At 44.6% G+C, this 26,588-nt stretch overlaps 1 protein-coding gene across 4 annotated transcripts in view; it reads right to left on the bottom strand.

The window, feature by feature from the left end:
- INPP5D (inositol polyphosphate-5-phosphatase D) overlaps window positions 1-26,588 on the bottom strand; it is a 56,831-nt gene that overhangs the window by 23,499 nt on the left and 6,744 nt on the right. For all 4 annotated transcript variants that reach the window (XM_075760821.1, XM_075760822.1, XM_075760819.1 and 1 more), the window contains exons 3-6: window positions 26,216-26,279; window positions 4,437-4,587; window positions 2,143-2,314; window positions 729-869 (exon numbers count right to left, since the gene is read on the bottom strand). In XM_075760821.1, coding sequence (XP_075616936.1) covers window positions 729-869; window positions 2,143-2,314; window positions 4,437-4,587; window positions 26,216-26,279 — 528 coding nt within the window. The remainder of the gene's footprint in view (window positions 1-728; window positions 870-2,142; window positions 2,315-4,436; window positions 4,588-26,215; window positions 26,280-26,588) is intronic.

The raw sequence follows: 26,588 nt of genomic DNA, 5'->3' as shown, positions 1-26,588 counted from the left end.
TGGAGAGAAGGATCTTGCAAGCCACAGGTAAAAGTGTGGAAGTATGTGCCCTGTGCCATAGAGTACTCTAAGATCTCTGCAGAAGTATGGACTAATCTCCTCATTTGCTTACAAGCAGCAAGGGGGGGGGGAATCACATCTTTCCACCAGAGAAAGAGGGACCTCTGCAAGGTTTTAGTTCCCTGTTGGAGTTTTCCTATTTGGGATCTGGAAAGTCCACAAATAGGAAAGGTAAAATTTGTAGAGTCTAGGTTTGTTTCTCTTTTAATATAAGCTGGACTTCACTGAGATCAGCGGAATCACTCCAGGTTCACAGTGCATTAGTGGGAAGGAAAATCAGTGTTTAAAACATAACTATACATCAATATGTGCTTGTTTCCATAAACGACTTGTGCTTGACAATTCTGTGGGTGTCATTTATGCATTACCAAATTATGCAGTTAATCGGTTAGTGCATTTTTTGTTTTGTTTCCTTCTAAACAAAGCATAAAAAATAATACTCCACTGACTGAAACCGCCTACAGGGAATCTTCACTGTCAGAGCTATGTCTTTTATATAGATTTCACATCTTTGGACCAGAATCACAGGTCATGAGATCTAAATATAATGTTTCTGAGGACAAGCCAATTTCCTATGCCAGAAATGCAGGTTCTGAATGCGTGCACGTAGAACCTATGTTAGACTACAGCATTACAGCACTATAGTCTGAAAACCAGCCTCTAGTTACCTGAAGAGTCCTTTGCAAAGAAGTGTAAGTAGTTTCTTCAGTTGAGGAAGATTGCTTGAGCCAGTCTGCACCATCTCAAAGTCACTGATGATGTGAACTCGCAGGTAATCCTGGATAAGTTTAAGATGCTCATCAGAGACGCTGTGAAAGAAACAGACAGGTCAAAAGCCAGCTCTTCTCCCTGCTCCCAAATATCAGCTTTATTATTTTTCCTGAAACTTCCACTGCTGGCACAGACAGATGGGGGGCAACTTGCCTTGGATTTTAGTGTCAATAGGCAGTTCTCAGAATTGGACCATGGATCCCCCAACCACACTGCTGACACCTTCTCCTCTTCCTCCTTCTCCACCCCAAATCCCCTCCCTCCGCAACTGCTGAGTTACCATGCCAGGGGAAGTCCTGTGATGCCTGGCTTTGCCACAGCCATGGTGGGATCGTTAACCTTGGCAGGTAAAGCCAGGCTGCTGTGAGGTCACTAATAGTCAGCAGCTCCGGGGCTCTGGGGAGATGAAGAATCTCTTTCACCTCAAGACTCACAAGTCTTGTGTTGAAGGTTTTATTCCAAACAATCCAAAACAGCCTTAGGGGGGCTGAGACCACAGAGCTGTATGGGATGCTCCCCTCCTCCCTGTCTCTGTGGTGCCTGGACTCCAGCACCACAAGGAAGGATGAACCAGCAGACTGTATGCGCTGTCTTGTGCCCTGACAAACGCAGAAAGTCCCAGCTGGCTGCTTAGCAGATGAAATGGTGCAGGCAGCTGAACAAAACTGGGTTTCTCCCAGTCAGCCAGCTGTAACCAGGCCACCACAACAAGACCTGTGCTACCACGCACGACCACTGTTTGCTCACAGCCTCCCACTGCCCTGCCAACAGGCATGCCTTCTGATTTTATTTTTCTTTTTAAACTTAGCAGATCTGGTCATTAAATGTCATGCAGCTTCCTCTAAGGCTTCAGTGCATGTCCAGATCTCACACAGCTAGCACGTGGGACAATGTGAGTCAGACCTGTAGCTGGAGTAAATCAGTAAGTATGAGTACCTGGAAATCCACACACAAGATTATTCTCTCTGAGGACTGGCTGGTGCTTTCTGGTGCAATCTGTATTTAGGCACACAGCTAGTACACCAAGCTGTCTCAGATATTACCATCCTTCATATTAGAAAACTATACCTCAGTGGAGAAAGTCTATTGGTGATTTTAATACTTCAGAAAAGTATTTTTTTCTGGATGACAGCTGGACTGTAAAGAGTAGCCAAGGCACTGTAGATCTGATTCTGTTCTTCATTTGGTAGTATAAACGAGGGGTAGTTTCACTGAATTAAATAGGTCCTCAGCTGTCCCAGACAGAGAGGCCCAGAAAGCGCAGAGCTGGGCTGAAGGCAATTCTGCAGCCCTGTGACTTGCCATCCTCACCTGCTGGTGTCCTGGTACTGCAGTCGCTGGAGTAGTGTCTCAGAAAGGGACAGTTTATTAACATCGGCCACCCTGGAGTTTTCAGGGAGAGAAGATACCTCCTTTGTCTCGCTGCTTGGCAATGCCCTGAGGATGTTGCGTGGGGGCAGGATAGGAGGCGTGGGCACCAGGTCTGGCAAGGAGGAAGGGAAAGGCACAGTCATCCCAGCATGGCAATTCGACCTCCTCCCCCTCACCCACAGGCAGGGCAGAGTCTGCACTGCGATGGCAGTCACTGTAGAAACCATCCATCCCTTCTGAAGGGCCTCTGATTTCAGAGCTGGAAAGCCCAGGGCTCCATACTGGCCCAGCCCTGTTCTCAGGGATGTCAGTGGTACGAGACCAGCGGGCTGAGCTGCCAGGCTTGCCCCTCATGTGCAGGCAGTGTACGCCTTTGCCTGGCAGTGTAACCTCATCCCAGCCGGTTTGACTGTCCCATCTGCGCAGCAGCTATGAAGGTTAATTAGTTACTTTGCATATAACACTTAGAGAACATAGCTGTACCTCATCCATATCATTACCATTATCATGGAGATCTGCTACTGGGGCAGAATGGATGGAGAGGCATGATGGAAAGATCGTCTGAAGCTGCTAATGGAAAAAAGTGAACAGCTAAAGTAAGCAAACACAGACGGAGAAAATAGACCCCATAATCCAATACAGAGGGCTGAGTATCTTGCCTTGTCTTGCAGGCATCAAATTGGAAGCACAAAGGCTTTTCCTGCTCTGTCATCCTGCTGCTCAGCATAACTCCCTCCCTGGGAGAAGAGTGGGTTCATCTCCATTTATCCCAACCATGGTTGCATTTCTTTTCATACCAATTGCTCCAACGCTTTGTTACCCTTGTCATATGTAGCTGGTTGAGTTGTGAGGTTTTGTTTGGTTATTTCCTAATGGTGGAATTTTCATTACAAAAAGATACCCCAAACTGATCCATTGCTCCTGGGCAGAAGCTGGAATTCACAGAGTCACTTCAGCACTGAGTAATGGCACAGCTGGGTGGTGCATCTGCAGGGTATCTGGGTGCTCATCTTCCACCTCTGCAATTCTACATGTAAGATGGCCAGACATCTACAGGCCCTACACGGCTCCAGCACGATGGCACCAAAGTGCCTTAAAAAAATTAAATTCTGTACATGAACAGCCCAGCCCCAGTGCTAACATCTCTTCATCTAAAGGCTCTTAGTCTTGGCTAGAACTTCATTCCCTGCTGCTCGCCTCTCTGTGTATTATTTTTGCTGTAGTTCCCTCCCCCACCCAGAGAGCTGGAGACTCAGTGCAGCTGGCCTAAAAACAGGAACATCTTTCCTGAGCAGCTTTGCAAAATTTTGTTCTGTTTCTTTGTGAGAATTGCATACCAAAATCTTCCAGGTCCTATTAAAGATCAGTGGGATTGCTTAAATGTACACAGGCACATCAATCTGCTTTAGTGCACATGCCTGCCTGTCTGTCTGTCACAAGGACTATGTCCTTCAGACAAGTTTATTGTAATGCTCATCATTTCCGGACAGACGTCAGGAAGGACAGGAAGGATGGCTCTGTGGGCATGAGCTTCCCCTGGGATTCAGGAGAACAATGACAGATCCAAGGGATGATCCAGGAAAAATCCAAGGAATGACCCAAGACCAGCGAGTGTCAGGAACCCACAGTGACATTTCATGTAAAATAGTTGAGATGATGCCAATCACACCTCTTCATCATACATCTGCGTCTATACATAGAGCTAGACTGTCTGCCACTGCAGGATCTGTGCCCTCTGGTTATGACTGTTAGAAATGTTCTCTAGATCAGAGCAGATAAGGGGACCCGAGTTTCAGATGACCCAAGACCCACAGCAGCTGCAGGTGCGTGGCACTGCTCCAAGTCTCTAGAGGAGCATCTCTGCTGCTCAGACAATGGCCCTACAGATGCAGCGCAGGAAGAGGGGTGCAAAGACGTGTGAGATGGCTGAACATAAACCAGCCTGAGTCCAGATGAAGGACAACAGATTAGTCAGCCCTGCACCTGATGCAATATACTTCTTCAGAGAGTCTCAATGTATTCCCTCAGGTGAGCTAAACTGATGCTCCGGATGCAGCACCACCCCAGAGCCATGAGGACTCACTGCCTCCAGGTCTTGCCAGCTCGGGTCTCTCTATGTCCTGCTCCATTTTATTGCATGACATGCTCTAATCCCTCTGCCTGCCCTGCATATCTCCAGTCCCAGAGTAATTGTCAAGGGTCTGCATCACCAAGTCACATCATGGGTTTCTTACCAGCATCCTCCTCCGGTTCATCTGCAGCCTCCTCCTCTTCCCGCGGCACTGGATACTTGAGGTGTGATACCAGACCCATGTTCTCCTTCTTGTAAAATTCTATCAGTTCCTCCAAGTTATCGAAACACTTCACGGGAACACCCTCTGATGCCTGAAACAGAACACAGAGGCTGTCATGGTCTGGGATTTCCTACCACAGAAACACTGCTCCTCACAGAAGGAAAAGCAAAGTCATAGAGAAAAAACCCACTACTGCTCTCCAAAGAAAGCCAGCCCAGCTCTCAGTGCCCATCTGACCACAGACTCTGTGCAGAACGACTCCTGCAGTACAAACAGAAACAGATACGCACACACATTCCAGCCAGTGTCAGCAAAAATGGCAACCTCAAAGATTCACTGAAGCCAAATGGAAGAGCTCTCTCGTTTGATTCAGTGTGCTTGGCTTCAAAGCAAAGGAAGACTTTAAAAACAAAGAATTCTCACGGATTAATTTTTTTGCTTTCCCTCTTTTACTGAGCACAAATGCCCTGGACTATGTTATGTTTTGTGGTATCCAGGAACAATTCCTCCATGAAGTTGCAAGATAAACATGTCTAAATCTAGGCATTAGTATCCCTTCCAGGATTGAAAGGCTGAGAACTAGGTTCAAATGAAACAAGCTAGCAAGGTATTGTCATGTAAAAAAAATGCTTGGATGAAGATTTAGGAAGCTGAGGCTCAGGACACAGCTAGGATTGTGAATGCATCAGGCATGACACGGAGCTTGCTAGCTAAATTTTAACTGTGACTAAACCTGTTTCTAGCACAGCCCTGGCCACTAATCTCAGGAAATGGATACTTGCAGATGACAAACACGGGGATAAGGTTTTAGAGGACTTCAAAGGCAAAGCTTTAGAGTAATTACATCCAGGCATCGGTGTGAACGGTAAATCTGCTGGATTCACCAGGCAGGAACAGCAGCCACCCCTGCAGCTCTGCCCCATTGCTTCAACCAAGGGCCCTACCAAGGACTGAGAAATGATTTGTCATGGCTCAGTGCAGACCTCCTGACCAAAAGAAAGAGCTCTGCATTACCTCCAGAACTGCGCTTAAGTACCATCCAAACCCAAGGCAACAGCAACATGTAATAGAAGCTCTGATCACTCTTCAGGAAGGGTTCTCTTCCTGGACGAGAGGTTTTCCTAGAGAAACCAACCCAAGAAGGCTCTGTCTACACATGCTGCAAACCATCAAGGAGCAGGGACAGAATGGTGCAGAGTAGATATTTTCCAGCCCCACAAGACTGCTGTTCTTGACTTAAAAGAGCAACACCGGGAACTGTTCGCATCTGGGGATACAGCAGCAGTGGGCAATCAAAAGGAAGACCTGATCACCCTAATGGCAGGCTTGATTCGCACTATTTTACACACATAAAGCTAAAAGCTAGATTTTGCACAGGAAATTCAGTTAATAACAATTAAAGCTTTGCCTCTAATTTGAAATAACTTGTTATGCAGCCACACTTCAGACATTCTGCCTCTGACTAAGAGGCAGGATGTTTTAATTTCTTTTTGGATTGCAATTATTGGCTGTAAAAATTAACACACACAAAGTTTGAATTAACACACACAAAGTTTGAATTAACACACACAAAGTTTGAACAAGCTTATTTACCTGCCATTTGTGTTTGCCCAGTTTCTTATTATCTGTGAACTTTTTTTTTTTAAACGGCAAACGTAGCAAAACCAAGAGATTAAACAGAAGAAATGCTGGCACAAACCACAGTGAGCATTGCACAGAAAAATGTCTTCAGTGAGCCCCAGCAGCAACAAGATTTCTTTTTAATTTTCCTAAAGAATAAAATCTCAAGCCAGAAATTAGGACAGTGCTTTCAATACATTTGAAGCCTTCAGTGCCCTTTCAGAATACCTTTCATTTTTAACTACACCTGCATGTCTTTAAAGGCACAGCAAGACACACTTTCATAACAAACGTGTATGATGTTTCTAAGAGCTCTGCCTGTACAGCCTCCTTTTCTGTCTCCCAGGTGTTGCTGCATTTATCAAGATTTATTATTCTTGTACACTGGGAAACGTCGCATTCAGCATAAAAGCCATGCTTGGGCAAACACCGGATTATATTTTTGTGAGGCCAGAGGTGTTGAAACAAATTGCTGGTTAAAACTTCACAGGATCATAACAACGTAGGCCAGATCCTGCTCTGCTTGAGCAGCACAAACTCAGCATAATCAGAATGACTTCTGATTTACACCAATTAATGCAAATAGTGCCTTGGTCCTCCCAAATTCTTCTGTTCCTGTGAAGGCTGGGAATCAGGGAAAATCATCAAGGGGAAAAAAGCACTCAGCTCTAATCCATCATATAAAAGGGTCCTGAAGTCACAGTGCCACACTGGGATGGACCTGCAATAGTTTAGCCAGTTGCTTCCATGTTTCCTTGTTCATCTTCCCTGCAATACCTTCCTCTGCTCAGAAATCCCTGTTTTTGTGATTATTTATGCAGCTGTGACCAGCAGTCCCCCTGGCAGCCCAGAGTGCACTGCAGTGCTGACTGCAGGATGGCAGCACGCTCAGCCTTCGTGCCCAGCCCATGTCAGGGTTCATCCTCTGGATTTAATCTGCCTGGACTGCCTTCTGCCCACCACCTACAGCACCCGTGGAAGGGCTGGAGCTCATGAGAGAAGAGGCTTGTGATGGTTTGCTTTGCCCTAAGGTACCCCAAAGGGCACTTAGACAAAGGCATCAGCCCCGTCACAGTGCACACGTAGACCCTAAAACACATTGAGGGTAAACAGGATGGTTCGGGTTTGCCATCTGCATCTTTGCAGGAGGAAAGCTTTGCCATCAGTGCTCTCTCCCACCTCTTGAATTACTGCAGCCTACCGCGCTCGAGTGTGAGGATCTTTCCAAAGTCGTCCTCACACTCCTACTTCACTTTCCAAAGACCTCACTGTCCACCTGCTTCCCCAGACCCCCCTGACTGATGACTGTCCCCACAGCCCCCCATCCCACCCCCAGTGCCCAAACACTTCTCAGCCTTGTTTTGCGTCTCAGCTCCTGCTCTCCCAGAGCGCCTGCAGGAAGACGGATTGCCCTGCACAGCTCTTTTCAGGCCAAATGGAGCCTTGATGTAAGTGGGAGGAAAGGCTGAATTAGCACTTTTTGCTGCCAAGGATAGTTCAGTCCCTGAAACTGTGCTGGTCTCTGTGGTAACCAGAAGCAGCAGCATTTTGTAACAAACCTCCTTCCTCTAACTCATTGCACCGCATTTCAAGAATGGATTGAAGCCTGTGGTCCAGCTCAAATTCCCTGGAGCGGCCATAAGCCCCGGTTCACGTGCAGGCTAGCGGGATGCACGCACAGAAAGGCCTCACCATTATGCACCCCTTCTATCCCGCTAGCTCAGCTGGCTGGTCAGGCAGCCAGCCCACCACCTCCAGCCACATTTCTTGATGAACCCTGCCATCTTGTCTCTCGAGGATTTGAGGCCATGTGGAGGAGCTGGGCTTTAAATGCACACAAATCCAGCCGCTCATTCCCAAAGAGAGGCAGTCTCCATCCTGGCAGTGCCAGCTCCTCTGACAGCCCACCTTCCCCAAACTCATTCAGGATAAAGAGGACCAGCTCCCCACAGCACACAGTAAAAATAAAGGATGACATTTTCATATTTTAAGACAGAATTCAGCAGGGAGCTGAACATGTGTCCCGAGCAGCTGCAAAGAGACGGCAAGAGCTGCAATAAGGAAATGGGGAACCGGTGAGGCTGGGAGCTCTGACCAGCTGTGGCCCAGTATGGAGGGAAGGACGGGGGAGCCTCAAACCCGCTCTGCACCCACTCATGGTAGAGGAGCTTGAGGGCCCTCCCCTGCACCACGAAAGTCACAGCAACAGCACCACCTCGATACACATCAGCTTTGCCATCAGAACAGTCTGAAAGCAAAGATCACTGGATTGTTCTCACTCATTTTCTTTTGTATTACAATTATTATTATTTGCAAGGACCTCAACAGAGGAAGCGTGCGGGAAGGGCTGTGCCCCTCCAGCATAAAGCAGTGCCCAACAACCCTCTTGACCTGTTTGCCTGTGCTAAGAAATGAGCTCCTCTCTGTTCAAGGCACCCCCCAAATTTCCTCATTACCCTCAAGAAAGCACAGCACACTGCTTTGTGCTGCCTCCCCCTGCAGAGAGGCACAGCAAAAACTCTGTTGTTTGAATTGGGAGAGAGAACAGTAAAAGCAAGACCTTGTTGCACTTGCTTCTCTCCTTGGGGAAAAGACGAGAACAAAGCCTACGTGAGAGACATTAGTCATGTTGCTCGAGACACAACTGCAACGTGTTCGGATACCACCGTTGACGCGTTCCATGTAAGCCCCTCCAAATCCAACAGTCCATAACTTTGCTACCAGCAGCAGGGCAACAGGACCATCCCTCAGGCTGTGGTGTGTTCCCAGCCCAGCACTGCCTGGGACTGCAAGGATGATGCCTGCGTAGCATCAGTTTAACACAGAAAACCCGGTTCAGTAACATTGCAGCTAACACTCAGGTTGCTAGATGACCTACCTGAAGGCTGGTCAAACAATTTTCACTGCCAGCAAGCAAGGAAAGCAGCACAAAGCTGGGACATATGCTTTCTTCACACTTAAATTTGTGGCAAAGGTTTGCAGGTTGGGAAGGAAAAGCAGTGGTGGATGGTAAAATACTGGCATTGAGTCGGTCAGCCTCTGGTTGTGGAGTGCATTAGCAAAAACTGGACTGATGGTGCACTCTGAATACATGTCCTTGGGACAACCGCACTGGATGACAGGAGCGAGGCAAAATGGAGCTTAAACTTTATGCAAACTTGTTCAGGTTTTTGAGCCAGGGAGCAGATGCAGAACGGGGCATTGCAAAGAAAACTGAGCAGGACGAGGCAGTGCAGAACAAGCTGGAGCCATCAGAGCAGAGCACAACAATGAAATCCACTTCCCCCACCCCCACCTTCGTTTAGTAAGTAACTATTTCCTCGGGGTTATCACAGGATAGATCTTGTTTTAATTGCAAAGTGAATTGTTTCAAGTCATTACAAACGTGGATGGCAAGTGTCATCTCCACGGCAACACACCACATCCCCAGAAACGTGCTCACACAGCTCACAGGACAGCCTCTCCTTCCATGAGCGACTCCTCCAGCATCACCGCCCGTACTTCAGCTTTGTACTGACGGTAGCCGTAACATACGGAAAGGAAACACCTCGTGAACATATGCAATATAGGGAACAGCCCATAAAACAGCAGAATTGCACACAGGAATCTGGATAATAGTGAATCAGAGACTGTGTAGCAATTTTACAGTGGGAAACTGCATCAGAAAAAGCCTGTCTTTCTAAGATCTATTAATGGGAGTGTCATACGAGATGCAGGAAGAAACTCTTCCGCTGTACTTGGTGCCATAAGGCCTTAGCTGGACTGCTGTGTCCAGTCTGGGGCACCACTTCTTAAGGAACATGTGAAAATACCACTGAGACCCGGCTGAAGAGCTGGAAAATGTGATTTACAAGGAAAGCTCAAAAGAAAGGGACTGGTATGGTCTGGCAAAGAGACAGCCTGGAGACATCACAGCAGCAGTCTTACAAGTTTTAAATTCTCTTATAAAGAAGATGGCAACCAGCTGTGCTGCAAGTCCCCCAAGGACAGCAGATGTGGCCAGCTTGCTTTGCAGCAGAGGCAGTTTAGATTAGATTTCAGGGAACCTCGCCAGGCAGAGACACTGAAGTCAGGCTACACACACAGAGAGAGCGTGTGTCCACGTCTCTGGAAGCGTCGCAGGGCAGAGTACCCAGGCATTCCTCACAGATGGCTACTGAGCACCTGATCCAGCTTCAGCCTGAAAACAGGGCAAACACTGGGCTCAGAGACCTCGCAAGGCCTCCTGCCACCCCTAACTGCGACTGTAGGAAACCCTCGGCAAATCTACCTGCTCCCTCTTTGTCCAGATCCTGCTATATTCTTGAAGATGACGGGTAAAACAGAACACACCCATGCTTGTCATGACCAGACCAGCATCCCAAACCACAGACTCTCAGGTCTTCCACATGTCCTTCTGACTCCAGCCCTTTTGGCTGGAAACCTCCTTTCCTATAGGATGTCTTGGTGTCTCCTGCCCTCCAGAAACTGCCCTCAAATCTGCAGGTCCTTCCAGTTATCAATTTCCCTTCCATCTTCTGCACACTCACTGTACAATGGTTTAACACAACTGGCTACAACTTGTTCCTGCCTTCATGCAGAATAGGCTTCTGGGTTCTTCATTTCATGAAAACAGGTATGACTAAAGCCTTTATCACTGGTCTTCGGTTAAATCTTGTGGTCCCCTTTCCAAATCCATCCACATAAACTTTTCAACAGGTTTTTGTATGGCTGAGATAATCTAATCTTCCTTTGTATCTGGTGTAAAAAGGCCAACTGGGCCCAACCTAAGTCTCCTCTCCTTCATTACCTCCAAGCAGTGCCATCTGGCCAACAGAACACCTTGACAAAGATACTCCAAATACGGGTCTGCTGAGAAGCAGCTCTAAACATACCTTTAACTTACAAGTGGAGTATAAAGACATAAAGTGAAAAGAGATTTAAAAGATGTGAAGCCTATGCTAAGCCAGGCAAGGAAGTGGTTAACTTGGGGTTCATTACAACAATTGTATAAATAGATGGCACAGGAAGTCTGGGGCCCTCAGAAGGAAGAGGAAGTGTTTTCCTTTCCTGAGCCAAGGCCCAAGGAGGAACTAGGAAACTAGTCATCTGGTTATATTGCTTAAGGGCAATCTTTTCTAACCAGAGTGCCCTAAACCAGGTATTTAAACCCATATATAGGCATTTCAGTAACAGTCAATAAGTTTTCAAAGTTATAAAATTCTTGCAATACCCACCAGCTTCAACGGAAGCTGAAAATCAGGTCACTTCTACTTTGGTGCGAAAGGCTGGCAGGAACTTTTTCCTTTTAGATTTGAAAATAAATTTCTTAGCCTTCCTGGTTTGGAAAAAAAGTTGTCTTCAAGACTGTCTGTTAGCTAGGAAATCTAAGTTGCATTTTTAAATTTACTTTTGGTTCTCATGTAGGCAAGCTTTTATATTTCACTAAAGAGCTGAACCTAAGAGCTAAGAAATTCCAGGTAAATTATTTTTTAAGCATTTTAAAGCAACCTGCTTGCGTTTCAGTTTTGTTTTGTTAGAAAACATTTCTTATTTTTAAATCAAATCTTGTGCTAAGAAATTTCAATCCTGTGCTAAGAAATTTCAAGAGCATTTCACAGGAATGGGATCATTGACAGGAATTGCAGCTGGGAGAACCAGCTACTTCCCAAAATACAGGCCACCCAAAACCATACTTTATTTTGAATGCAACACCCGGGGCTGGGAAGACATGGGGCTGACTAGGAGTACGATGGGAGAGGAGCAAGTGCGTGGTGGAGGAAAAGGGGCATCCTGTGACATGGAGGGTTGGTAAAGGAATGGACTTTAATAACTGTTGGGAACCTGTGAGCTGGCAGGGGAGTTTGCGCACTGGGTAAAGCTCAGTGAGAGGGTCTCCAGCAGGGAAACTGAGCACAAGAGAAGAGCCAAGGGGAGGAATTCAGGGAACCTGGGCAGAGGATGCTGGTGGGTGGCCAGAGCAGTGCCTCCTCACCTAGAAAAAATCATATGAATTTTTGGGAGAATGGCACAATGTAAATGTAGTTGTAAATTATATAACTTGAACAATGTTGGAGAGAATGGAAGGTGAATAGTTCCTGTCTCCTCCGAGATGAGAGATGATGGCAGTTTTCTTGTCTCATTCTGCATATGGTTTGGTCCTGACGCTCAGGTTTGGTTATTCATGTCACTTTTGCTACAGTGGCCTTTTACATGCAAGACTTTGGGGGAAAATCACGGAAATCAGAGAGTTCTAGGAAAGAGGGCTTCAGAATTTCTGAAAGAGATTATTCATGGAAGGAAACAAAGAATTGCAATTAAACAACAACTAAGTATGTATTACTTCTAGCTTGTGTTCCTGGCTGATAATCAGACATCCAAACAAAAAAAAAATAAGTTAAAAGAGGGAAAAAAATAAAGCAAATGACTGTGTTGTCAATCCTATAAAATTCCCTCTGTTCCTCAAATGCAACCAAAGGATACCACTACATACTGCCTCTACCAAAAACTCCATTTCTTTAAGCATAATACTGACTTAAGAGACACTGTATATGAATTACTGGCACTCCATCACAATTCCTTTCTTATTATAAAAAAATGGGACCGCTAACAGATTTTCACTGTCTTTCACACTAGTGTGCACAGAACATTTGTTAAAGTTCAGCACTTACTTCCTTGCTTGCAATATGTGCATAAAACACGAATCTTATTGCTGCTAGCTAGAAACAAATCAACCAGGTGCAAATAAGCATTCTTGCCTCCCTTGTTAACTGGGCAGCAGGGCACAGCATGACTTCACTTCCAAATTGTCTGGTATAGTGCAAATCTAGATTAAAAGCTGAACTTTCTCCTGATCCTATTTTGGCCATCTCACTTTTTCCTATCTACAATGTCACCAAAATCTTGGGAAGCACAACGTATTTTGCTCATGCTCAGTTTCAAATGCTTAACACATTCTATGCATGGAATGTGAGCCCAGTTTGAGTTAATCTTAAAAAGATCCTGACTGTCATATCTGCCGCTTCTGATCTCTTCTGGCCCTGCAAGAGTTTTCCCTCTACGTGATCCCACTCAGGCTTCGTTCTGGCAGCCCAAAAATTGGTCATGTTCACAGGTAGGAAGTGCTCCCATGGCAGAACTGGGACATTTGCAAATTAAGAAAGTCTGTTGAAGTGAAGGAAAACTGAAAAGACTTTTCAGTAGAGTATAGCTGGCTGCCAAATTTTTATCTCAAGTTCCTTGTTAAAATTCTACATCCTAAAGAAAAACATATTAGAAGTTCCAGAAAGTAAAGGACCTATAGAAGTCTTTTGAACCGGCACTCTCCCACAGGATAAAGACATAGGTCATAAAAATAGTGCACTCAGATCCTGCTTAAGGACCCCATTCCACTCTGCTCCGGCACTCCACAATTCACACAAAAAGTATGTTACTTGCCAAGTATCTAACTAATATAGTTAGATACAAGCTAGTAAGAACACCAAGCAATTGTAGGAAGCATCAACACCCTGTACTTGAGGTAGTCCTTCGCACTAAATAAAACACTCAAACTCTAGCCATCAAAAAAGATTTTAGCAACAAAGCATATTATGATCTAACTCACAGCACCAAGATAAACCTCCTGAGCAACCAACCTTTTCAGCATTTCTCTGTGTTATAATAAATAAGATTTACATCAATAACAAGCAAACAACAGTACAGTTCCATGATGGAACATGAGGGACTGGTGTTAAATTTAGCTACAGGGTGCAAGTCAGATGAGTTGGCGATGAATGAGCAAGGACTGCAGATCCATGGGGATCTGATGCAATTTTTTTAGCACTTCTGTAGCGTGTGGGTAGAATTTAAGTAAAAGTTTTGGAGTACGCTACTTCTAACAATTTTTGTAATTTTATCACAAGCCCTGTGCTTTTTGGTTTTCCACTGAAAAGCTTCAGCACTTGAAGTCAAATGAAAATTTGCATTTTCATTTCTTCATAAAGTATCTACCTCCAGTGATTACCACGACAAGCTTGAAAACACAGGTCCTCAAGAGCTAGCAAGGCAACCAAGGCGGCAGATGTATCAGTCATTATTTCTGAAGGCAGTTTGTGGACATCATCGTTCTGATTTTGTCAGGACTCACTGTTGACAGTAATTGAGCTGGGGAAACTATTACAGGTCACTGATACTTGCTTCTCAGTGAAAATTCCCCAAGTGCCCTTCAGCTTTTCCCTCTAAAAGAAGGCAATAAATACATTCCCAGGCAACAGTGTGAGGGGTTTGAAGTCCTGCGAGAAAGAACTTCTCCCTGAGACAGGTGAAGGTGTGCTTACACTGGCTCTGCCTGCACAGCAGGGCAGGACCCCTCAGATCAAATCAGTCCCACGCTACGTTTCTGGGGGTTTCCTCTAACCTGTGCAGGCAGACAGTAGAGGATCAGGTCTCTGCTTTCCCTATTGTCTTCTGTGCTGAATGAATCCCAGTTTCAACAGACACCAAGCACTAAATACATATGAATTACGTAAAATATCCAGCGGAAAAGAGAAAATGTAAGATTAAAGAAGTTATACCTATTGAAGACACACTGCTGAAGCAAAGCAATGCAGGCAGAAGGTGCATGTAAAGCAGCTGCATTCACCACATTATACTGCATAACTTTCTGGGATTGCATAATTAAAAACCATAAGCAATGCACAGATAAGGGTGAGTACCTTAGTGTTACAATTTCCTGTGTTCAGCCTGTGAAATTTCTCAGGCTTTAAGCTGCAGCAACTGTTTTGTATTTTTGTGACACAAAGGGTGACCACTCATCCTCTCTTTCAAGGGACTGTCCCTTATTTCATTCATTTACTGCATGAGTAAGACAAACCCTTACTTGATTAGAAGCAAGCACTGAGCCATACCTGCTAATTGAACAGATACAGAACCCAGCCTGAAGAAGCACCGTCATTTAACAAAACTAACCACAAAATCAAACAAAACCCACCCTTCAAACCTTCTCCTTTTATGTTCTCCCCTGAACTGCACCTCTGGAATAAAAATAGCAGTTGTGGTGTTGCAAATTTTTGTTAAACTTCACCCCCTAAAATTGGACCCAACCCGAGGGTTCCAATTTTGCGTGTACAGGGATGTGGCATGCAATGAAAACAAACTTCTGGGAAGGCTACTTAGTGCCTCGGTGAGCCACCAGTGCTCGCTGCATGTGGGCTCTACCGTGCTGGATCACAAAGAACACTTTATACTAAGCCTTTTAAACAACACGAGTCACTACATCCCTGTCAAGTTTTGGAGAATGAGGTGTAATTCAGAGTTATCTGGAAATTTTAATTCAGGCTTAACAGCCTGCTAACATAGAGCAACCCCAGCCCACAGAGAGCTTTGCTATATTTGCTCGTGGAGTTTGCTGAACCCAGCTGTGCTGGGTGTTATTTTTTAAAATACTGGAAAAGGAGAGCTTTAGAGCCCTGGGATGGAACAGAAGGGAACCAACTTAGACTTTCAGAGGAGAATCAAGATGCAAAACTCTGTCAGAAGTTACGAATGGAAGACAAAAGAAGTCAGACACCGGGGCAAAGACGTGGGAACAACCGAAAGTCGTGACTTCATTCTCTCAGAGGGACTCTGAAATGACTGACTCTGAGCTATCTTTGCTAAAGCCCGTTTCATTTCCCTAAACTATTTGGCATTTGAAATCAAGTCCTGTGTGCTTTGCATTTATACAGAAATTTGAAAACTAAAGGATTCTAAATTTCTTTTAAAACTTCATGAAACAGCTTCAACGACAAAAAGATAAATTTGAAAAGTATTGGTGGAGCATACCTCAGTCACCTAAGAGAAATGCAACCAGGACAATACTTTAAATTGAACATGTTATTTAAAGGTGATTGTATCTTTATATTTTATACTTATATCACCAATAAACTGCAGCTCATGTAGGGTCTATTGCTCCCATTCCCTAAGGCTGCAGAGCAGTTCTAACTGGAGCCTAAGCCTTACTTGTGACCTGCCAGATAAATTACACCTCTGCATGGGGGGATACAGCTTACAATGATACATCTCATTAGCAAATCAAGATACCTCTCTAAAGAAGGGCATCACCCAGTCAATAACAAGTGCAGAAACGATTCTGTACAGATGGCGATATTTGCCGTAAGACTCATTGTAAACAAATTCAATAGCAAAGTTTTCCAAGACTCATTCCTATCTTAAATGATCAGGACAAAAAGCCTCATATAGAACCAACAATATATTAGCTTCTCTTTGTTTGAGAAAACAACTCAAGACTTGCCTGAAAATGAGTACTTTTCTCTGTGACCCATCATGCCTCAAAGCACAGAAGCAATAAAACATAGTGCTTCATCACCACACTGCTGAAAGGGGAATAATCTGTTGTCTCCCTGAATACTTTAAATTTAGTTATGGAGCTGCATCAGAAGTCTTTGGAAATATAAAATATAAAAAAGGATAAGACAACTAAATGGTTTAAATGCTATGTGGCTGATAATATTAAAGCTAACATCCATCAAATTATTGAAAAAAGAGGCTATTTTCTCATTGATAATGTTGGTTGCGTAAGTTTTCAATTATTTTTCCTCATCTGCCAGAAGAGGTTTAGAATTTTAGGAAAGTTTTCATTTTGCTATTCCTGGAGATGTTGAGGTGTGTGTTCCCAAGGTACTCATCTCAACTAGGATAATACATTTGGTGTCTCAAACACAGACTGACTAATTTGAAAAATCTATTTTAAAAAAACCCAAACTTCTTATAGTTCTCAGTTCACGAGCAGAGGTTACTACCCCTTCCTTTAAAATATGCTCGCGGAAATGCCCCATTTTTGTGCCAAGAGTAAACTCGATTGTTCGTGCACTCGAGCTCTTGTAGCGGGAACTGAAAGAGCGAGCTGCTGGGTATGCAGTTGTGGGTGAAGTCGTTCAGAAGGATAGTTAGGTGAAACAATTATTCTTCTGAAACAATAATTGTTAAACTGGTTACTGTTTAACAGCCCTAATCTTCTGAATCTTAAAGTATTTTGCAGCACCTGAAGTTGCTTTTGTACATTGAGCGAGGATTGCCTACTTGCAATTTTCGATTGTTTAAGCATGATGAAGGCTTTATGGTATAACACATTTACTGGAGGGCAAACTGTAACAAAAATTGATGGCATTTTTTGGCATTTCTCTCTTTGGAGTGAAATTTTATCTGAAACCACATCCAGATAAAAGGAAAAGCGATTGCATTTCATGGCGGCATGCATTAGCTTTCAAATACCTGATTTCATTTTTTGAAGCTTGAAAACCAAAATAATAATATCACTTTAGCCTGATTTAAGCCATCTTCTCTGAATGTTTTTTTAATATTTTCAGGAAACTGGAAACAGTCTGGAAGAGTTCTAACTAGACAAAAGCTGGATATGGTTTGTTTGTATGAAGAATTTTGTATACTGAGAGATTCAGTAGCAGGAATGTGCATGTTTCAGGAAATACCTAGTTCTCTTATTAAATGCTGCTTCTTTCAGTTTTTCAAAACCTGTGAAATACATTATATTTATTCCTACCTTAGATGCAACAGCAGAAAGAAAAAAAAACCCAAAACATTTTCCTTGTATAAACAGATTGGTATAGTTTGCAGAAACATGAAATACACAGATTTTGCTAAGCCCTGACTGCAAATTATTTTCAGTCCTACACATAAAGATTGTAAAGTTTTACAAAGTTATTTAAATCAACATTAAATTATATTGAAAAATATTCAAATTGGAATATCTACCATTTTCAGTAATAAAATGAAGCTTAATATAATTATGTATTTGGGCATACCAGAAATGCATTTCCCTAACCATGTTTCAAGACCTTGCTCCTAATTATCACCTGGTTGTCCACTTGTCCCTTGTTTCTATCCAAGAAAAGTAATCACCCTAATTATACCTCAGCCTTTCAGTGCCACTGGAGTACCACAAACACGGCAAGTTGTCTGTGATAAGAACTAACTCAGGTAAAATCAATGCCATCCCCAGCATTAATTTTTGTTGAAATTCACTGTTATGCAAAGCATAAAATCCCACTTTCCCACAGAAGCTCTGTGGCTCTGCACACTGATGGGCTCTTGACTCTTCAGAGAGGACCCCAACTCCAAAGCTTTGCTGGGACCACTCAGTTTCACCTTAAAACTTGGCTGCACCTCCTGGCTCTTTCCCTTCCCTTTGGTGACCCTTCTCAGCTTCCTACTGAAATACTCCCAAGTCCCCTAGCACCCCTCTGTCCTTCAGGCAACACCGCTGTCCCTTCCGCTCCCCTGCAGCAATGGAGGTGCTGATTGTCCCCCTGCAACTCCCCGGACACCGGCACACACCGTGTGGTGCTGGCACACCTCTCACCCTGGCAGCACACAGCCTGCCCTGTCCTCACTGGAGACCGTGAGGTTTTGACATCAATTTGAGTAAGTTCCAAATCCTTACACAGTTGTTTGACAGAAGCTGTAAGTGGCTGCAGCGTTGTGAATGGGTGTCACACAAAAGATCTTGCTTTGCATTATATCTCCCACTGAAACCAGCTCAAGTGCAATTTCCTAGTAGAAAGGTTTTGATCAGATATAGGTAGATCAGCAAAATCCAGGCAAATCACAAGATCCTTACTACAGAAAACCTGTCGGAGCAGCACAGCAAATTGGGATTACAGTGTCAAAGAGAAGGACAAAAATTTTGCATCTCTCTGCAAAGGGCTCACAAAGGACTGGGTACTGCATGCGCCACAGCCAGACACTGCCTCTGACATTGGTGACAACACCAGTAACACCAGGAATGCAAGAACTGACCTAAACTCACATGCTTATCAGATCATGCTGGCAGGATGGGTAGCCATACGTCCACGCTCTGAGAGCAGGTTAGCGTGCCGGATGAAGCTTTTACGTTGAGCTCCACCCTGGAGGACTCGTAAACAGAAGCCAGAACAAATTCTGCCAAGAGGTAGGGACAATCCTGCCGACCGGCTGACGCAAACAGGCAGTCCTCTCATCGTATGTCTTGCTCGTCCCGGGACAGAGGATTTTGGTCTTTCTGGCATATTTAGCCAAGCCATATGCAGACAGAGTACAAATCTAGATGTTTCCCCAAAAAATGTGTTTCTAGAAGTGTGCTGACAAGGGAGGGTTTCAGCAGGAAACCCTATACGCAGTATTTATCATCTCTCCTACCTTCTGCGAGCCAGTGCTGCAAGTTCACTGGTAACCTACAGCTTCAGTGTCAGTTGATACACTGAGTCACAGCTGCTGGCCTGCTTTCTAACTGCTCATATAGCACCATTTGTTTCCTGTTGCACACAGCCTCCTATCAGACTATTTTACCAGAAAAAAAAAAAAAAAGCAGCTAGATGATCACTCAGTATAAAACAGTGCTGCTAGGGCATCTATAATTTTCACTGAAGTCAGCAAAACCTACAAGTAAATAGGGTCAGATCCTCCCTCTGCAACAAATAGTAACTATAAACATAAGTAAATTTTAATTAGCCCCTTGCAGCAATGGTGAATTTCAGCACAAACGCAAGCAGTGCTCACGCTCACAGAAATGATGATCTGGCACCAGAACTGCAAAATGAATGCCTCCCACATTTACCCACGGAGCAGAGCACAGGAAGATGCACACACCCTGCTGCTTTCTGTCAAGGAGACGGGCAGCTAGGACAGCCCGGGAAGGTGAAATGGAAAGAAAAAGGCAGAAAGAAAGAAAGGAAAAAGGAAAGAAAATGTTTTCCATACTGTAATACAGTCTCTTACTCAGCACAAGAAGGCGGCAACTTTTTGTGATTCCTTCTCACGACACGGTAATCCACAGAAATTGCAAAAGTCTGGAGCTGGTCAAACAGTTTTGCTCAAAGCAAAATTTAAAAAGTTTATTAAAAAAATGAAGGGGGTTGGAGCATGTGCTATGCAAGGCACGGTCTTCATTCAACCCTCCTCTCCCCCATTAGGTTAAAAAAAAAAAAAGGTGAAAAGTTCAAAATTGCTTATCTGGACTTTTTCAAAAGGATGATCCATTTTTTCCATCTGAAATAACATTTTTCTTCAACATCCTGGCAACACTGTGATAACTTCTGAAAAGCTCAAAATCAAAATGAAACATTTCACCGGAACACTTTTTTTTTTTTTAATTTTCCAGTTTGCTTGAAAATGTAAAGTGGTTCCTACTCCTGCTCAAGCCACACTCTATTTCTGCCCTCTCCTGTGGAGCAGCCAAAAGATACAAACACTGTTCAAGGCATTGTGGGTGACTGGAGCCTTGATCTTTGGCAGCCCACAACATCTCAAGGCAGGTATCCAACTTGAGGAAAGAGCTCTGATAGCAGCATGAATGGGAGAGTAGACTTAAGGGTAATACAAGGGAAAAAAAAAACCAAAAACACTCCCAAAAAAACAGGTTGGCAAGAAGGAGAAGGCAAGAGCACCCTTGCCAGAAGGAAGCAGCAGTGGTCAGCGAGGCCTGAGCCCGGAGGTGGTGGACAAATGTGTGTGATTCAAGTTCTGGGTCACAGAATGGGAATTAAATGACTGAGCTAAAGCATCAGGTCATGCCCACAGGATAGCCCTGGGAGGCTGCGCCTTCCTCACTCCAGACTGTGCCGCACAGCACGGGAGGATACAGCACACGATTATAAAATCTGTCTATGGCACTGAGCTACCAAAAGCCTACTCTGCAGATGCCCCAGTTTCTTAAGGAGACTCCACCTTTAGCAACAAGCTAAAGCTGTTCCCAGAACTATGAGGTTGACTCCCTCTTGGTGGCATTTTTGGCGACAGCCCCATTTGAGCACTGTTGACATCCGTCCATCAAGGATACCTGCCCCCAGCCTTCACTCGCACAGGGTGGCACCCGGTAGGTACTTGATCCTGCAAATGACCTATGAAGTGTTATCTGATAGACTATGAGCATAAACTCGGATGCAATCTAGCTGCCACTGAGAAATGACTGATTGCATAGCAGCTAGACTGCCAAACAGCGATCAGATAACACAAGCTGTGAACTCTTATTTGAGATGAACCAGAAATCTAGAGATATCAAACTCCACACTCTAGAGAGATGTACCACACTGCCCTATACCAATCCATATTCACTGACCAGCCAACTCCAGTGTCACCTTCTTTCTCTCTTTCAAGCATCTTCACTCAGGAGGCAGGTTATACTCCCGACAGTGAGCTTTTAAAATTGCACATATAAAGGCAATACAGGGTGAAGCATTAGGCAAAGGCAGCACCACAGTTTTCCAACGGCAGCTTTCGACCTCAACGTCTTCTCACACTGAAGAAGTCAGCTGTAATGGGAATCTCCTTACCTGCCACATCTGGCAGTCTAAGGGGGTTCTCCAGGCTCTTTAGGCAACAGAGAGAGACAGGATCTACCAAGGACAATTTAGCCCACCCAGGTCAGAAAACTGTTTGTGCCCCTCTGACTAGAGATACAGCTCAGCTTTGACTGCACATCTAAAAATGAGGGGGGGTGAATACTGATGTATCACACGCATCCTCTGATCCTGAGAAAGTCAGCAAGAGACAGCTATTTAAAATTATTTTTGGTAACCCAATCCTCCTTAACAGAGTGGGACTGAGTTCCTCATTTTGTAAAATGGAAACAAGAGCACTTCCCCTCACTGAGGAGATGCTAAGATCACAAGGAATTCAGAATGTGCAGTGATGACGGTACTATTGACACCTCAGCTAGTTGTATAAATGAGATGCTTTAAGTGACAGCATAGGAAAGTCTTATTTTCTATGAATCTGGATGACAAGAACTGACCAGAGATGCCTGGCTTAGAAAGACAGATTTAGTGTCTTTAGTTTGTCTCTAGTGTCTAATTTGATCTTGTGATTTCCAAGGACTCCTTTGCTGTTCTGCCCCCTCTTTGCACAAACATGGTTACATTCAGCTAGTCCCCAAACTTTCAACAGCTCTGCATTAATTATGCCTCCCTATTTGAGCAAGGGAAAATCACATTTGTTTTTACAGAGAAGAAAGTTGAAGTACCACAGTTGTGACTTGCCTGCAGCTAAGCCAACTCAGGGGCAGTTGATTTCCAGCCTCCTGCCCCTACTCCTGGACCTTTGTGTAAGTGTATTTTTTTTTTTTTTTCCTCTCTTCCTGTCTCAACTTCTCAGTTCTCAGTGTTTTACTACAGTGAGAGTTTGCAAGCTAACAGAGATGATGACTAATTGTTCTCAGCCTAAGGACAAAGATCTCTACTTGCTGTTACAGATCCTGTTTCAAGGGGGTTTTGTTACTCCTCCCCCCCTTCCTTAAATATGTTTTCATCAGCAGGATCCAAGCTTGATTCATCCAAGCCATGGATTTCTTTGCCTATATTTTGAAGTCTCAAATAATAGAAGGAGAAAATTCAGCAGTCCCAGAAAAGGGAAAGAATTTGTGTTTAAAGAAAAAAAGTCTATGACTGTAACCACTATGGCCTGGTATGTTTTGGGGGGATTATCAGTTTGACTTCAGATATGGCAGGCAAGAGGGGTTCCTGGCTATGCTAACTGCTGTACTGCTGCTGCAGATGCAGAAACCCAATGGCAGATCATGTAGCATGCCACAAAATGCTGGAAGGACATATGCAAATATTTTTTTCTTCAGCCTGAATGCAAAAATGTGCCCCCCCCCCCCGAATGCAAAAACATGCACCCCATTTCTGCCACCTGTACTTGAACAGTTAATTTAACCATGCAAAAAATGACACTGAGTATCATTCCACTAGTGCCAGGATCTAATTAAAAAGAAGAAAAATGAAAACTAGTCTCCAAGACTCAAAAAAGTGAAACAACTTGCAGCTTTAAAGGTGACAAAACTCCACAGAGAGGCAGAGGGAGAGCTCTCATGTCACCAGTGCTGTGTATGTAGCTGTGATATTACACATCTTCTGAACCTGCTGTCATCATGAAAAACGCCTGACAGACAACAGCCCAGATCTGGGCAGGAAGACAACTTTGTTAGCTTCAGGAAGGAGCACTGTGCAGGCAAAAAAGGTCATGTTGCACGATCAGGGCCCGTATTTGTAACTAATATGGGCTAATCTCGGGACTTAGTACTGAATCCTTCCTATGGTTTTTTTGTTTGTTTGTTTTTGTAATAAACCCAGAAATGAGGAGCATCTAGTGATTGCTGTATTAATTTATCGCCTGGTCTAATTCCATAGGGTTAGTAGACTCTTTCCTTTTTAATGGGATTTTTTTAAATGTCAAAATTCCATCCTATTCAACAGTTTTTACATCCTTGCACAGCAGAACTATTCTTTTCAAAAATCTGATCTTTTAATACACATGAAGTAGTTTTTGTTTTATCAAAAACTCAACAGACAAGCAATGAAAGATGTCTGGCCCAGCTGGAACAACGTACCAAGAACAGCAGCCAACAACATGAGACTGTTTTGCTCTGAGCCTCAATTACAACTTTCACTGCATCTCTCTTCTGCCAGAAGCAGCCAGCCCCCTTGTTCTGCCTCTCCCACAGAACTGGAATAAAGCAGCACAAAACGGGAGGTGTTGTGTCTTCAAAACATGAGTTAACAACACACTTTATTTAGCCTACTCCTGATATTCAACCTACAGCTCCTGGCAACCCAGCATACAAAGGTATTCTACCACAGTCCCTCTGCATTCCACAACATACAAACAAGAGAAATCCCTCACAATTGCAACGCTGATCCCAAGAGAATCTCACAAATCAGTTTGGGTAGATCATATTTCCTTAACAGATCTAGTAGATTTCAAAAGGTTTCATTTGGAAAGATCCCCTGGAGTCCTAATAACACTGTCTGGATCCAGCAGTAGTCTAATTATCCCTCCCCAGAGAGGAGGAGGACATCTTTATTTGTAAATAATACCCTGCAGAATTCTCTGCAGAGAACTAGAAGGTGAGGAGGTGAAGGTGTGTGTGATGGGGAAAGCCTGAGCTGACTGACATCAGTCACACCTTCCACTTGTTCGTAAGCCTTGGTCCAGCATGAGAGCTGCCCATTGCTACAAGGAGAGAGAAATACTGATTTGTTATGGCTCCAGTGCTCTGATCTGTGGACAAACGGAATGGTTGTGCATGGAAACAGGCCCTTTGTCAAGGCGGAAACAATTACAGATCCAGTACGAACTGGGAAATGTAACTCACATCTGTACATCTGTAACATACAAAGCAACATGCCAAGTCTGCACCGTACCTTAGGTGGTGGGCCCTGGGAGCAGCCTGCAACCCAGCACTCTCTGGATAGCTGCCTGCACACAGGCGCGGTGTTCCAAACTCATACTCCAAACCCATTCAGAGTTAGGGTTCCACAAGTTCCCCTCCCCATCATGGTGCCAGTGCAAAGAGCAAGGACATCCTTAGCAGGGCCTGGCTCCCATCCTGGCTCTGCCACAGAGCTGCTGTGGGACTTGGGGAGTTGTACCCATTCCCTGGGCCTCAGGTCTCCCCAACACTCTCCCTGCCAGGATGTTTCACTTGTGAACTGTCTGGCACAATACGTTCCTGATCTCAGCAGCTGCTCTAGGGACTGTAAATAATGATAAACACCATATCACTTTCTGGACACCTGTCTTACCATCACAACACATCATGACACCAGCACAATATGCCAAAACACATTATTTAGGATGATAAGGCTGAGATATATCAGATGATGGGGAAAAAGTGAGTATTGCTACAAACAGCCTGCAGCATACAGGGTGGAGCCAGATCAGAATGACAGGTTATTCATTCCAGCCGAGTGTTGGCACCACACTGGCAGAGCCTGTGCAGGTTCCTCTGCACAGGGTTGCCCGGTGCTCTGGAAAGATGGACCAGCTTTGGTGACATACCATAGTAATGCATACAGACTCACGTCAAGTCTGGCCTAGTGTCCTGCTGCCAGTTCCTGCTGAGAAACAGAGGTCCTGTGGCAAGCGAGGCAGAGATATCTCAACAGCTCCAGGGAAACCAGCTGAAGCTGGTGAGGCCGACTGGGACACTGCGCTGATGCTGATGGCTGGCCCTGGGCACATATTCCTCTGGAGCACAGCATCAAGGGCCTGGAATTGACCTTGGTGGCAATCCAGCTGTGTTTGTGCAAAGCTGCATCTGAGTGGGGCTCCTAAGAAAAGTCAGAGCCACCCAAAAGCGGTTCTTGAGGGAGCCAGGCTGGGTGTGCGCACCCAGGACACACAATCCACAATTCTTATCAACAGCCCGCAGCTGAAAGCAAGCTGCCAGCACTCAACTGTCCTCACTAACCTGATCGCTTTAGTTTCAGATATGCTGCCCCTTTGGTACAGATCTCAAAGAAAAACCGATGCCCCTGAAACACATCAGGAAATACCTAAGTAACACGCTGCATGTGAGCCATGCGAGGTGCACATGGAGTTGGTAGAAATAGGTATTTCTAGAGTGGGAAGCTAATTGTCATCTGAAATAGGAAGGTATGAATGTAGACCCAGTCTGAACAGCAGGGCAGACTGGGGCACGTGGTAGCATGGGCATTTCCTTTTCATTTTCCAGGGAACGCCCATGCAGCATGGCTGTGCTGAGGATGGGTAGGCAACAGCCCTCACTGCCCCTAGTAAACCCATACCCGCTTCCTAGGGCTGTAAGAGACCATGCCTCCCTCCACACCCCAAGTTTCATTATCTATATTGAGAAAACAAGGGCTGAGAGGTGGTACAGGAAGGGGAAATGGCTTGTTCAGGATCTTAGAGCAGTATAGGAATAAACAGAAAATCTGAAACTCCTGCCTTCAGTCCTGGTACTTTCTGGATTCTGAGACCACAACTTGATTTACATTCTCTGTGTGCAGGTAAATTGCGCTGCAATTTTGGATTGAAAAGATCCACAATGTACTGATAAGAAACTGGCTTCACAGGAAAAGGTATTTCTTAGGCTGAGGTTCTCAGTTATATAAAACATGGCAGCATCACTGAATTGAAGCCACACATGTTGAAGAGTGTGCAGACAGCCATAGCAGCAGACTGGAGACTAAAATCTCCATAGCAGTGGAGTAGAGACACGGCCAGCACTGTGGGCATTAGTTTAACTCCTTATATCCTTTTTCTCTCAGTGTTAGAACTACTTTGAAAAAAAGTAGCAAGTGGTGTTAGGTGCATCTTTGTGGGACCGAATGGTACACAGCATGACTTACCTGGACAATTAGCTTTTTTTCTTTATCGGGCAGAATTCGGTAGGTATAAACACAATTCCGGTACCTGGAACAGATCAGAGGAGATATGATTAGACCTTCTCCAGAAGGGAATTGCACTGTGGCAACCCTCCTCGTGAAAAAAGGTGTTGGAAGATCCCGAGACACATAGGGTTCATGCACAAGAGTTTTAAACATTTCTCTTTCTTTCTTTCCCTGGAGACTGTGAACTAACACAAACCTGAAGTGTTCCTGGTCACTGAAACATGTTTGCAGATGTCACTGCAGAAAGTGATATCAGCATCAGCCTCAGAGTGAGTTATTCAACTCTTCTTCTGGCCGGAAATAAAGAAAACACCAAATGGCTCTAGCTGTC

This window comes from Balearica regulorum, chromosome 9 (assembly GCF_011004875.1).
Source record: "Balearica regulorum gibbericeps isolate bBalReg1 chromosome 9, bBalReg1.pri, whole genome shotgun sequence".
Classification (NCBI taxonomy): Eukaryota; Metazoa; Chordata; class Aves; order Gruiformes; family Gruidae; genus Balearica; species Balearica regulorum.
The sequence above is the reverse complement of the archived record's forward strand: the minus strand, read 5'-3'. Positions and strand labels throughout refer to the sequence as shown.